Here is a 14491-nt window from a genome sequence, read left to right as displayed (position 1 = left end):
GCCCATCTGCTGCTAAGAACCTCATCCATACCATTGTCACTTTCAGACTTGATTCTTCCAATGTTCTCATGGCTGGCCTCCAAATCCTCCAACCTCTTTAAACTTCAGCTCATCCAAAACTCTGCTGCCCATATCCTATCTCGCTCAATTACCCTTTTCCTTTCTGACTTGCATTTGCTCCTAGTTCCCCAATGTCTCAAATTTAAAATTCTCATCATTGTATTGAAATCACTTTATGCCCTTGCATCCCTATCCTAACAGTGATCTCCAGGCCTATAACCCTGAACCTTTGCTTCCACCGCCCCCTTCCCCCCCCTCCTAATTTTCATTCCTCCAACTCTGGCCTCTTCTGCATCCCCTCCCTCCCAAAGCCCTACAATTGGCGGCCATGCCCCAGCCGCCTGGTCCTCACACCTAACATAGAAACATAGAAAATAGGTGCAGGAGTAGGCCAGTCGGCCCTTCGAGCATGCACCACCATTCAAAATGATCATGACTCATCATTCACCTCAGTACCCCTTTCCCGCTTTCTCTCCATATCCCTTGATCCCTTTAGCCGTAAGGGCTATATCGAACTCCCTCTTAAATATATCCAATGAACTGGCATCAACGAGACTCTGCGGCAGGGAATTCCACAGGTTAACAACTCTCTGAGTGAAGAAGTTCCTCCTTATCTCAGTCCTAAATGGCCTACCCCTTATTCTAAGAATGTGTCCCCTGGTTCTGGACTTCCCCAACATCGGGAACATTCTTCCCGCATCTAGCCTGTCCCGTCCCATCAGAATCTTGCACGTTTCTATGAGATCCCCTCTCATCCTTCTAAACTCCAGTGTATAAAGGCCCAGTTGATCAAGTCTCTCCTCATATGTCAGTCCAGCCACCCCTGGAATCAGTCTGGTGAACCTTCGCTGCACTCCCTCAATAGCAAGAACATCCTTCCTCAGATTAGGAGACTAAAATTGAACACAATATTCCAGGTGAGGCCTCACCGAGGCCTCACCAAGGCCCTGTACAATTGCAATAAGACCTCCATGCTCCTATGCTCAATCCCCTAGCTATGAAGGCCAACATGCCATTTGTCTTCTTCACCGCCTGCTGCACCTGCATGCCAACTTTCAATGACTGATGAACCATGACACCCAGGTCTCGTTGCACCTCCCCTTTTCCTAATCTGCCACCATTCAGATAATACTCTGCCCTCGTGTTTCTGCCACCAAAGTGGATAACCTCACATTCATCCACATTAAACTGCATCTGCCATGCATTTGCCCACTCACCCAACCTGTCCAAAGCACCCTGCAGCCTCTTAGCATCCTCCTCATAGCTCACACCACCACCCAGTTTAGTGTCATCTGCAAACTTGGAGATATTACACTAAATTCCTTCATCCAAATCATTAATGTATAATGTAAAGAGCTGGGGTCCCAGCACTGAGCCCTGTGGCACTCCACTAGTCACTGCCTCCCATTCCGAAAAGGACCCGTTTATTCCGACTCTCTGCTTCCTGTCTGCCAACCTCTTCTCTATCCATGCCAGTACATTACCCCCAATACCATGTGCTTTAATTTTACACACCAATCTCTTATGTGGGACCTTGTCAAATGCCTTTTGAAAGTCCAAATACACCATATTCACTGGTTCCCCCTTGTCCATCCTCAAAAAAAATTCCAGAAGATTTGTCAAGCATGATTTCCCTTTCACAAATCCATGCTGACTTGGACCGATCCTGTCACTGCTCTACAAATGCGCTGCTATTTCATCCTTAATAATTGACTCCAACATTTTCCCCATTAATGATGTCAGACTAACCGGCCTATAATTACCCGTTTTCTCTCTCCTTCCTTTTTTAAAAAGTGGTGTTACATTTGCTACCCTCCAGTACATAGGAACTGATCCAGAGTCGATAGACTGTTGGAAAATGATCACCAATGCATCTACTATTTCTAGGGCCACCTCCTTAAGTGCTCTGGGATGCAGACAATCAGGCCCCGGGGATTTATCAGCCTTCAATCCCATCAATTTCCCCAACACAATTTCCCGCCTAATAAGGATATCCGTCAGTACCGCCTTCTCACTAGACCTTCGGTCCCTTAGTACATCCGGGAGGTCATTTGTGTCTTCCTTCGTGAAGACAGAACCAAAGTATTTGTTTAACTGGTCTGCCATTTCTTTGTTCCCCATTATTAATTCATCTGAGTCCGACTGCAAGGGACCGACGTTCGTCTTCACTAATCTTTTTCTCTTCACATATCTATAGAAGCTTTTGCAGTCAGTTTTTATGTTCCCGGCAAGCTTCCTCTCGTACTCTATTTTCCCCCTCCTAATTAAACCCTTTGTCCTCCTCTGCTGAATTCTAAATTTCTCCCAGTCCTCAGGTTTGCTGCTTTTTCTGGCCAATTTATATGCCTCTTCCTTGGATCTAACACTATTCTTAATTTCCCTTGTTAGCCACGGTTGAGCCATCTTCCCTGTTTTATTTTTACTCCAGACAGGGATGTACAACTGTTGAAGCTCATCCATGTGATCTATAAATGTTTGCCATTGCCTATCCACCGTCAACCCTTTAAGTAACATTTGCCAGCCTATACTAGCCAATTCGCGCCTCATGCTGTCGAAGTTACCTTTCCTTAAGTTTAGGATACTAGTTTCTGAATGAACTGTGTCGCTCTCCATCTTAATAAAGAATTCTACCATATTATGGTCACTCTTCCCCAAGGGGCCTCGCACAGCAAGATTGCTAATTAGTCCCTTCTCATTACACATCACCCAGTCTAGGATGGCCAGCTCTCCAGTTGGTTCCTCAACATATTGTCCACCTCCACCCTAATCCACCACCTCCTCTTTAAAAACCCCTCCTAATATCTCATTTGGCTCAACATTCATATTTTCCTTGGCCTCTGTGAAGTGCCTTGGGAAATTAAAGATGATTTTTTTAAATATATATACATATATATATATATATATATAGGATCAATAGAGAGAGATTGTGAACAGAAGTAGTTCACATGGGGTTTGCAACAAATGGAGTACTTTACTGTTTAATACTTTCATTAACGATATTTAGGGCATAAATATTGTAATAAAGTTTTAGATGATAAAACTGTGTGCAAGGATTAGCAATAAGGAGGAGATGAATAGGATTCGGGCTAATTCGAGATAATTTAAGTTAATTAGCTCATAAATGGCTGATATCATTTAATGTGGCACGGTTCTGGTTTAGATGGGGAGGTGATTCAAGGAGGTTTGGATGCTGCCTCCTAATAGGAATCAAATTAGAGAGGTGAAGTCAGGCAAAATCGAACAAAATACTCCATGGTGGGCCCACTGATTGTGGATGGTATCCAGAGAATCAGTCGGCACAGTATGTTGGTATTAAAAGGTCACTTGTAGGTCCGTACAGGAGTGGCTATTAAATGTAATGGAGAAGGAAAAAGTAATATGACGCAACGACAGAGAAGGGTTCTCTTAAGTTTTACTAGGTCAATGAAGCACAAAACTAAGAACTTGAAGTTTGATTATATAAGACTTCGGTGCAATTTCACTTTGTATTGTGTCCAGTTTTGAACCTCATAACTGGTGAGGGATATCAAGGTGCTAGAGAGGGTGGAAATAATTCCTAAATTTAGATATTTTTCTTATTGAGAATATTAGAGTTATGATTATTCATTTTGGGGAAACATAGGCTTTGGAGGGAGGATATGATTTAAGATTTTTTAAATTGAAGGATATAATTTAGAAGTAGCAAGACTATCGAATATTAGTAAGAGCCAGGTTAGATGACAGAAGGTAATGTTTTGTGAAGGTTAATATGCTCTTCAAAAGGTCGCGAGTGGATGTGGTATGTATTAGTGCACGACAATCCTTTAAGATAAACTGACTTGACAATTTCTGAAGAAGATGGATTTTAGGGCATATTGGGGTGGTGGGATATTTGATTTTAACTGACAAATCACGGTAACCATGGTCTCCCAGAGTATCCTTGATTGATTTATCAAGGAATTTTCTTGAAATTGGCCACAGGTCTTTTTCTCTGGTTTGTTATCCTCCAACTTTTTGTTCTTGTTTTCACATGTTCATAACTTACCTAACCATTGTACTAGTTTCGGGCTAGATTTTCAGCTTTTAGGATTTCCGGGTGTTAATGACGGTGGGGCGCTCCTGACACCACCTGGAAAAAGTCAGCAAAATTGGGCAACGAGGCCTGAGTGTGGGGTGGAGCAGAAAGGGAGGCGTTGCACACCTCTCTTAGGGCGCTAGGCCGGCTGAGCATGTGAAAATCCCTGGCTGCTCAAAGAGAGGCCTGGAGAGAAGAAAAAAAGCACCAAAAACATTCCCAATACATAATACACGCCACCACAACATAAATTCCCCCCCAAAAATAAAAGAAAAAACAATCACACTTACATGAGGTCAACATTACTTACCTGACTGCAGCCACCACAGGTTGGATCGCCCGCTTTCACAGGCGGTCCCAGCATGTCACTCTACGCAGACTTACGGGTCGGGCTGGAGTCAAAAATCAAGATGGGGTCGCAACCAGGGGCGTTGCACACCGGCTCGCCTCTTCCGGGCAGCAATGCTCCACGCCCTGCTGAAACCGGCCCCGAGAACCCCGGTGGGGCGCTGGAAGCTGGTCGCCCGCCCAGAAGAGCTCACCATTGCCGTTCCTCCGGGGCGAAAACAGCGATGGCCAGGATCAGAAAATCCAACCCTTGTGTCGAGACTCATTTACAGGCCGTGCAATCGAAACATTTGTTGGATTTTCATCAGCAACCACAATTCCTCGTTCCTTCTCTCCACACCCTTGCAAATTGAATGAGAAAGGTAAAGCAAAGGAGATTTTTGATTATGCGAGAAAGCATCTGAGAGGTACACAAATGTAAAATGACAATCCAGCTTCAAAATAATGAACAATGTCTCTCAAACATCCAAAAGCATTTCACTTACAAATTACTTTGAAGTCCTCTGACTCCTGTCATGTTGTCAAACATCAATGTGATGAATGTCAAGTTGATCCATTTTTATTCGTGTTGGGGGGGTGGGGGTTGTGAAAGCCAGGACACCAGAAGAACTCCCTGGTTTCCTCAGATACCACGAGATCTTTGAACCACTGAAGTAGACAAATTAGACCTCAATTTGTGACAAACTAAAAGATGACATCTTAATAATTCAATGTTGTATCAGTCGTTCGATTTAGTGCTGAAGCCCTACAGTGAATCATAGAATGATGCAGCACAGAAGGAGGCCATTCATCCAATCGTGTCTGTGCTGGCTCTTCATAGAAACATAGAAAATAGGTGTAGGAGTAGGCCATTCGGCCCTTCGAGCCTGCACCACCATTCAATAAGATCATGGCTGATCTTTCACCTCAGTACCCCTTTCCTGCTTTCTCCCCATACCCCTTGATCCCTTTAGCCATAAGGGCCACATCTAACTCCCTCTTGAATATATCCAACGAACTGACATCAACGATTCTCTGCGGCAGGGAATTCCACAGGTTAACAACACTCTGAGTGAAGAAGTTTCTCCTCATCTCACTCCTAAATGGCTTACCCCTTATCCTTAGACTATGTCCCCTGGTTCTGGACTTCCCCAACATAGGGAACATTCTTCCTGCATCTAACCTGTCCAGTCCTGTCAGAATTTTATATGTTTCTATGAGATCCCCTCTCATCCTTCTAAACTCCAGTGGATAAAGGCCCAGTCGATCCATCTCTCCGCATATATCAGACCAGCCATCCCAGGAATCAGTCTGGTAAATCTTCGCTGCACTCCTTCAATAGCAAGATCATCCTTCCTCAGATTAGGAAAACTGAACACACTATTCCAGGTGAGGCCTCACCAAGGTCCTGTACAACTGTAGTAAGACCTTCCTGCTCCTATACTCAAAACCCCTAGCTATGAAGGCCAACATACCATTTGCCGCCTTCACCGCCTGCTGTACCTGCTTTCAGTGACTGATGTACCATGACACCCAGGTCTCGTTGCACCTCCCCTTTTCCTAATTTGCTGCCATTCAGATAATATTCTGCCTTAGTGTTTCTGCCCCCAAAGTGGATAACCTCACATTTATCCACATTATACTGCATCTGCCATGCATTTGCCCACTCACCTAACCTGTCCAAGTCACCCTGCAGCCTTTTGGCGTCCTCCTCGCAGTTTAGTATCATCTGCAAACTTGGAGACATTACACTCAATTCCTTCATCTAAATCATTGATGTATATTGTAAATAGCTGGGATCCCAGCACTGAACCCTGCGGCACCACCTGCCATTCTAAAAAGGACCCGTTTATCCCAACTCTCTGCTTCCTGTCTGCCAACTAGTTCTCTATCCACATCAGTACATTACCCCCAATACCATGTGCTTTAATTTTGCACACCAATCTCTTGTGTGGGACCTTGTCAAAAGCCTTTTGAAAGTCCAAATACACCTCATCCACTGGTTCTCCCTTGTTCACTCTACGAGTTACATCCTCAAAAAATTCCAGAAGACTTGTCAAGCATGATTTTCCTTTCATAAATCCATGTTGACTTGGATCGATCCTGTCACTGCTTTCCAAATGCGCTGTTATTTCATCTTTAATAATTGATTCCAACATTTTCCCCACTATTGATGTCAGGCTATAATTACCCGTTTTCTCGCTCCCTCCTTTTTTAAAAAGTGGTGTTACATTAGCTACCCTCCAGTCCATAGGAACTGATCCAGAGTTGATAGACTGTTGGAAAATGATCACCAATGCATCCACTATTTCTAGGGCCACTTCCTTAAGTACTCTGGGATGCAGACGATCAGGCCCTGGGGATTTATCGGCCTTCAATCCCATCAATTTCCCGAACACAATTTCCAGCCTAAGAAAGATATCCTTCAGTTCCTCCTTCTCACTCGACCCTCGGTCCCCTAGCACTTCCGGAAGGTTATTTGTGTCTTATTTCGTGAAGACAGAACCAAAGTATTTGTTCAACTGGTCTGCCATTTCTTTATTCCCCATTATAAATTCGCCTGAATCTGATAGCAAGGGACCTATGTTTGTCTTCACTAATCTTTTTCTCTTCACACATCTATAGAAGCTTTTGCAGTCAGTTTTTAAGTTCCCGGCAAGTTTCCTCTCGTACTGTATTTTCCCCCCTCTTAATTAAACCCTTTGTCCTCCTCTGCTGAATTCTAAATTTCTCCCAGTCCTCCGGCTTGCTGCTTTTTCTGGCCAATTTATATGCCTCTTCCTTGGATTTAATACGTTAGCCACGGTTGAACCACCTTCCCCATTTTATTTTTACTCCAGACAGGAATGTACAATTGCTGAAATTCATCCATATGATCTTTAAATGTTTGCCATTGCCTATCCACCGTCAACCCTCTAAGTATCATTTGCCAGTCTATTCTAGCCAATTCACATCTCATACCATCGAAGTTACCTTTCATAAGAACATAAAAATTAGGAACAGGAGTAGGCCATCTAGCCCCTCATGCCTGCTCCGCATTCAACAAGGTCATGGCTGATCTGGCCGTGGACTCAGCTCCACTTACCCACCCGCTCCCCGTAACCCTTAATTCCTTAAGTTCAGGACCTTAGTCTCTGAATGAACTGTGTCACCCTCCATCTTAATAAAGAATTCCACCATATTATGGTCACTCTTCCCCAAGGGGCCTCGCACAACAAGCTTGCTAATTAGTCCTTTCTCATTACACATCACCCAGTCTCGGATGGCCAGCCCTCTAGTTGGTTCCTCAACATATTGGTCCAGAAAACCATCCCTAATACATTCAAGAAAATCCTCCTCCATCGTATTGCTACCAGTTTGGTTAGCCCAATCTACATGTCGATTAAAGTCACCCATGATAACTGCCGTACCTTTATTGCACGCATCCCTAATTTCTTCGAAAGAGTTATCCAATTAGTCCCATTCACCTGTCCTTTCCCCACAGCCATGTAATGTTTTTCCTTTTAAGTGTTTATCCAGTTCCCTTTTGAAAGTTATTATTGAATCTGCCTCCACCACTCTTTCAAGCAGTGCATTCCAGATCATCATAACTCGCTGTGTCGAAAATTCTTCTCATCTCACCTGTGGTTCTTCTGCCAATTATCTTCAATCTGTGTCCTCTGGTTACCGACCCTTCTGCCACTGGAAACAGTTTCTTATTTACTCTATTAAAACCCATTATACCCAAATCCAGGTCAATATTATATATCAAAAAGTGTAGTGGTCCTAATACTCTTCTTGGCCAGTCTCTCGGATTTGAGGATGACTTGCTTCCACACTAATGAATTCTCAGGTGACTGATGAGTCCAATGCGGGGCCTGCAGTCTCTGTCACAGGCGGGGCAGACGATGGTTGGAGTGATTGGTAGGTGGTGTGCTTGGGTTGTTGTGAACTCCTTCCGCTGTTTGCGCTTGGCTTCCGCGTGCTCTCAGTGAAGAGATTTGAGGTGTTCGGCACCTTCCCGGATGCTTCTACTCCATTTTGTGTGTTCTTGAGCCAAGGATTCCCAGGTGTCGGTAGGGATATTGCACTTTTTCAAGGAGGCTTTGAGGGTGTCCTTGAAGCATTCCCTCTGCCCACCTGGGACTCGCTTGCCGTGTCGCAGCTCTGAGTCGAGCACTGATCCCTGGGGGACACCACGGTGGTCTCTTGAATCCTCATCCTTCTGACTTGGAGAAGCACAGATTCTGCCAATGGACATGGCACATTAATTTGAAAATTCATTTTCACCCTCCTGACGATTTTCACTTTTGACAATTACAAAGTATTATCCATTTTGGGGGTATTTCAGTCTGGCTGCAATCTTGTAAATTTGGTTCTGATAATTTTCAGAAATGTATTGCAGCTTTTTTGTTCTGGAAAGACTCTTGATCCTCTTTGCAGTTTTGTAACAATCATTATAATTTTGAATGGATTATGATCATTTGAAATGGTTTGGCACTATAATATATTGCAGGCTCGAAGGACCGAATGGCCTACTCCTGCACCTATTTTCTATGTTTCCTATTTTCTATGTTTCAAAATCTGGGATAATCGTTAAATGAACACTATGTTAGATCTCTTTAATTTAAGATATTTAGCCAGTATAGTGAAGTTAAATGATCCTCATTTATGTTCTGATAAAAATTGAGATTTAAGAAGATTACAATCTGCCTTTGTCCTCCACAAGGGGCTGGTAGTCCAGGAATTACTGTTTAATGTCTTAATGATGATGGCTCCAGTGACGCAGAATCAATAATAGCCATTACTGAGTTGGCTGTGTTAATCCAGAAACAAGATCACTACCAACTGAACAAAATGACAGGAAATAAAACTGGAAGTATTTTATTTAAACCACTTGGAAAATTAGAATTCATTAGATACTAGCAAATCTGAAATGAAAGGAAAATCGGTTAAATACAGTCCTTTGATTACAAAATGATACCATATTTGTTGATTACTCTAACTACATAGAGAATATATCAAACTAATTTGGTTTCTTTGAGTTACTGATGAGATATGACCATACTGTATAGCTCCCCAGTCACTGACGTACTTTTTTTTTGTATTTTATTGTTGTATACAGGTGATGTACCTTCATTCAACAATAATTTGAACAACCCACAATTAAGTCGTCTCCAGACCTTAATCAACAACAACCAGATGTTTCCTCAGAGTCATCATCAATTTTTACACGGTCTACAAGGGACGAGGGGTCTACAGGGGTTTCAAGGTCACACTTCATTTTCTGGTCCGAGTAACCCACCAAACCCCATGGCGTGTGTTTTTCAAAACTTTCAGGTAAGCACTTGCACATCATATTTTAATCTTGCTTCTGTCAATGACTGAATTGCTGCATTTACATAAGAACATAAGAATTAAGAACAGGAGTAGGCCATACGGCCCCTTGAGCCTGCTCCACCATTCAATAAGATCATGGCTGATCTGATCATGGACTCAGCTCCACTTCCCTGCCCGCTCCCCATAACCCCTTATCCCCTTATCGGTTAAGAAACTGTCTATTTCTGTCTTAAATTTATTCAATGTCCCAGCTTCCACAGCTCTCTGACGCAGCGAATTCCACAGATTTATAACCCTCAGAAGAAATTTCTCCTCATCTCTGTTTTACATGGGCGGCCCCTTATTCTAAGATCATGCCCTCTAGTTCTAGTCTCCCCTATCAGTGGAAACATCCTCTCTGCATCCACCTTGTCAAGTCCCCTCATAATCTTATACGTTTCGATAAGATCACCTCTCATTCTTCTGAATTCCAATGAGTAGAGGCCCAACCTACTCAACTTTTCCTCATAAGTTAACCCCCTCATCCCCGGAATCAACCTAGTGAACCTTCTCTGAACTGCCTCCAAAGCAAGTATATCCTTTCATAAATATGGAAACCAAAACTGCACATAGTATTCCAGGTGTGGCCTCACCAATATAGCTGTGTAGCAAGACTTCCCTGCTTTTTTACTCCATCCTCTTTGCAATAAAGGCCAAGATACCAATGGCCTTCCTGATCACTTGCTGTACCTGCATACTATCCTTTTGTGTTTCATGCACAAGTACCCCCAGGTCCCGCTATACTGCAGCACTTTGCAATCTTTCTCCATTTAAATAATAACTTGGTCTTTGATTTTTTTTCTGCCAAAATGCATGACCTCACACTTTCCAACATTATACTCCATCTGCCAAATTTTTGCCCACTCACTTAGCCTGTCTATGTTCTTTTGCAGATTTTTTTGTGTCCTCCTCACACATTGCTTTTCCTCCCATCTTTGTATCGTCAGCAAACTTGGTTACGTTACACTCAGTCCCTTCTTCCAAGTCGTTAATGTAGATTGTAAATAGTTGGGGTCCGAGCATTGATCCCTGTGGCATTCCACTAGTTACTGGTTGCCAACCAAAAAATGAACCATTTATCCCGACTCTCTGTTTTCTGTTATCGACTATCAAGTGAGATAAAGTCTTCAGGAGCAGTTTACAGGAAGCACTTTATTGTATATATCAGACATCCTCTCTAATTCATATTGGGACATCGGACATCCTCCCTAATATACACACACAAGCACAAACCCTCCTCCTTAACCACGTGATTTCATTGCATTTGTCCCCTTATCGCCGACCTGAATAATGTAAAGTGAACTGAACACATCAGATGTACTGTGTAGTAAAATGAAATATGAACAACCAAGAAGGCAAATGAAGCAAAACACTTGGATCTTATGTGGATATCACTTAGACAAATTGTTCCAGTAAAATCTTAACTGATGACTTTTCCAGTTCCATTTACAGAGGTTCCTTTAACTGAAACTTTTATACTATGTGAGGACAACCCCAAGCTACTTCTGGTTGGCTGCCTATTGATTTTAATAGTAGAATTGAAAGCAGTGCATCACTGCTAATTCACAGTGAAATAAGCTCCACCCCTTAGTTCAGTGCTGTTTGTGTATTTCTCATATTTATTGATTCGAGATTTTTCTTACATTCACTTATTCCAGGGCGCTCAGTTCTTGATTTTTTTTTTCTACATCCAGTAGTCACTTGTAAGAGTTGGGAGTATTATCATTATTTACAGTAAAGCTATGGAAGATTTAACAAATGAATCTGCAAGTGAGCTTTACAGTCAATGTCTGAAAATGTCCCTTTCACCTTTGGGAGCTGGGTTCAGAAGTATCCCAAAGTAATGGCAATCTGTTTTTCTCTCACTGGGATGAATATTAACAGTCTAATTGAGTCTGGTTTTCGATTCTAGCTTTAATAGTCATGAGTTCACACCACACATCTGACACCAAAATGTTGTTTCTGCTTTAGTTGTTTCTGACCTATTAAGAAAAATTTTTTTCAATGTTACAGATTTTCAGTTTTTGACTCAGTGTTACGATCAATAAATTGAAGTCTCTCCTCGCCTCCCAGCAGTGGCTGAGCAAATTTATTCAGTGAGTAACTGAGTTATATGGACCAGGATGTTCCTCGGCTCTGCCATTGGCTTGTGCTGAGTTAGCTGATGCCAGTTAGGGCATCAGTGGAAATGGTGGAACTGCCCTGGGCACCCCTTGGTTAGAGAGGCAAAATCAGCCAGGTTTCAAGTTCCAGCGGCTATCTAGGGATGGTGTTAAAAGCTTGGTGTGAAGAAAGGATCAGGCTTGCCTGTAAGAGTGGGAATATTATTATTTACAGTAAAGGTATGTTGGATAGCCTCCTGGCACTCGTTATAACCACTCAACCAAGCTGCGTGTTGCACTGACCCCCAACAAGGAGACAAATGGTGAAGGAAAAAAATCAGATCTGCAGGACATTTCAAGTGCAAATTCGCCAAAGTACTAATGATGTGTTTTGAATCTGTAATGGGATATCAAGGTGAGCAATTGTCTTGGGTCAAAAATGAACAGAAAGAGAGGAAACAGAAGAAGGAGAAACAATACTTGGATTTCTTCATAATAGAATGTTTTTCACTGTGAATTTGATGTTTTGACTTTAAGTACTTGGTGGAATCATTAATTTATTTTCACAAAGGAACATTGCTTCACCAGTATATAAAATAATACCAATGATTCAGAGTCTCGTAATTGCCCAGCAATGTCATAAAGATTACCCATACATTAAATACATCATAAAATCCTTAGAAATGATCATTGTAATACATATGTAGAAAGCTCTTGCATTTTTCAATGTGTGAATTGCCAAAGCTGAATTTTCAAACAATGATAATGGTGTTTACAAAGAAAACCTAAACCGTAAGTAAGGAATATAAATATTTTCATGGGTGGCGGGGGGGGGAATTCAGGAAATTTCAAGTGGAAATTGACCAAAGTATTGATGAAGATATGTTTTAATTCTGTAATGGGGTAGTAAGTTGAATTGCCGTCTTTCTGGTTTAAAAAAAAATAGGGGAAAGTAAACCTGCAGACTTTATTAATTTCCCGGACCAGTGGAATAACAGGAAGTCACTGAAGAAAAACTGCATTGGTTACAAAGAAGTCAGTCCAAATATACTTTCAGTTCTCTTATCCATTTTGAAAGAATGATTGTTCAAATCTATATTTTAATGCTTTCTTCTGTTTAAAGTTTAGTTTTAATTAGTTTAAAAGTAGCTATACTTAATGCATGTACTGACAAATTTCAGAAGAGAAAAACAGAATGCTGCAACTGATTCAAATTTCTTCCTCCAGGTGAGCCCAGCCCAAGATGTCTCACTTTCAAATGCACCAGTAAACTCCCATCCAGGAACAATATTACTCTCTGAGGGCTCCCACACTACCCTTCCCACTTTCCACAATCTGTCTGGCGACCAACATCGAATAGAACAGGCTCAAGGTCAACAAGGCAGAGAAGAGGTCCCCACTGTAGGTCCCCACGACCCTTCTGTTGATGCTATATATAAAGCTGTAGTGGATGCTGCAAGCAAAGGAATGCAGGTTGTGATCACTACAGCGATGAGTAGTACTTCACAAATGAGCCCAATCCCAGCCCTGAGTGCCATGAGTGCCTTTACTGCCTCCATTGCAAATCCTGTGAATCTTTCCAATGCAGTCAATGCAGTGATTCATGGGAAAAGACTTTCCAGCATGGAGATTGACAGCCGGATCAACAGTCAAAACATCCTGGCAAATAGGCATGCCAGAGGAGTGAGGTTGAGGAAAAATTCTGAACAAGCAAAAATCACTCCTGATGGGGAAGGATTTGAGTACTTCAAATCACCAGGTCGCAACACTCCTAAAAAACAATGGGAAACAGAGCAACTTCCGGTTGGTGATGCAACATTGTGGAAATGTGAGAAGTTTCTAGAACATTCTGGCCAGGTAAACCATAGTCCTTCTGCGGAAAGGATACCTTCATTTCATGGAGAGCAGACTGATGCAGTATTACAGCAGAAAAACTGTCAGTTGGACAAAAGATTTCTTGAGGACAGCTTTAGGTTTAATAGTAAAAAAAGACACATTGTTAACATTAAAGAAAGACTAGAGAACACTGTGGAAAGATGTACTCACATAAATGGAAACCGGTCTCAACAGAACAGGAACTTTGGCGAGTTGCTAACCGCCCCCAAACAGGAACTTGCCATAGAGGAGCAATCTCCAAGCTCCTCAGCTAGTTTGGAGGGAATGCCAGGTTCTTTGGCACATGACTTTATTCAGTACAATGGAGATTATAATTCTGAAAACATTAATGGATGTGCCCCGAGTCCTTCAGACACTAAAAGCATCAGCAGTGATGATGATTTGAGGATTCCAGATTCTCCATCGAACGAATTAATACACTATAGACCAAGGACGTTTAATGTTGGTGACTTGGTCTGGGGTCAAATAAAAGGATTTCCTTCATGGCCTGAAAAATTGGTGAGGGAAGATGAAGTACACAATTCTTGTCAGCAAAACTCTGAAGAGGGGAAGGTAAACAATACAGTAAGCATCCATTTTTGCATATATCAGTTTTCATTGTGGTATATGATTGCGAATGAGGTAACCTGGAGTAGCCTATTCATTTTCATGTTTTGTTTTATATCATCTTAAATGGTATACACAAACCAAACTT

At 42.2% G+C, this 14491-nt stretch overlaps 1 protein-coding gene across 6 annotated transcripts in view; it reads left to right on the top strand.

Annotated features, from left to right (window-relative positions):
• mbd5 (methyl-CpG binding domain protein 5) overlaps window positions 1-14491 on the top strand; it is a 294362-nt gene that overhangs the window by 228577 nt on the left and 51294 nt on the right. For all 6 annotated transcript variants that reach the window (XR_011592643.1, XM_070875343.1, XM_070875345.1 and 3 more), the window contains 2 exons: window positions 9546-9760; window positions 13129-14361. Coding sequence is in view for 5 of the 6 variants with exons in the window: in XM_070875343.1 (XP_070731444.1) it covers window positions 9546-9760; window positions 13129-14361 (1448 nt within the window). In the remaining variant the exon portion in view is untranslated. The remainder of the gene's footprint in view (window positions 1-9545; window positions 9761-13128; window positions 14362-14491) is intronic.

Source organism: Pristiophorus japonicus, chromosome 3 (assembly GCF_044704955.1).
Source record: "Pristiophorus japonicus isolate sPriJap1 chromosome 3, sPriJap1.hap1, whole genome shotgun sequence".
Lineage (NCBI taxonomy): Eukaryota > Metazoa > Chordata > Chondrichthyes > Pristiophoridae > Pristiophorus > Pristiophorus japonicus.
Note: the sequence above shows the minus strand (reverse complement) of the source record. Positions and strands in the feature narration are given on the sequence as shown.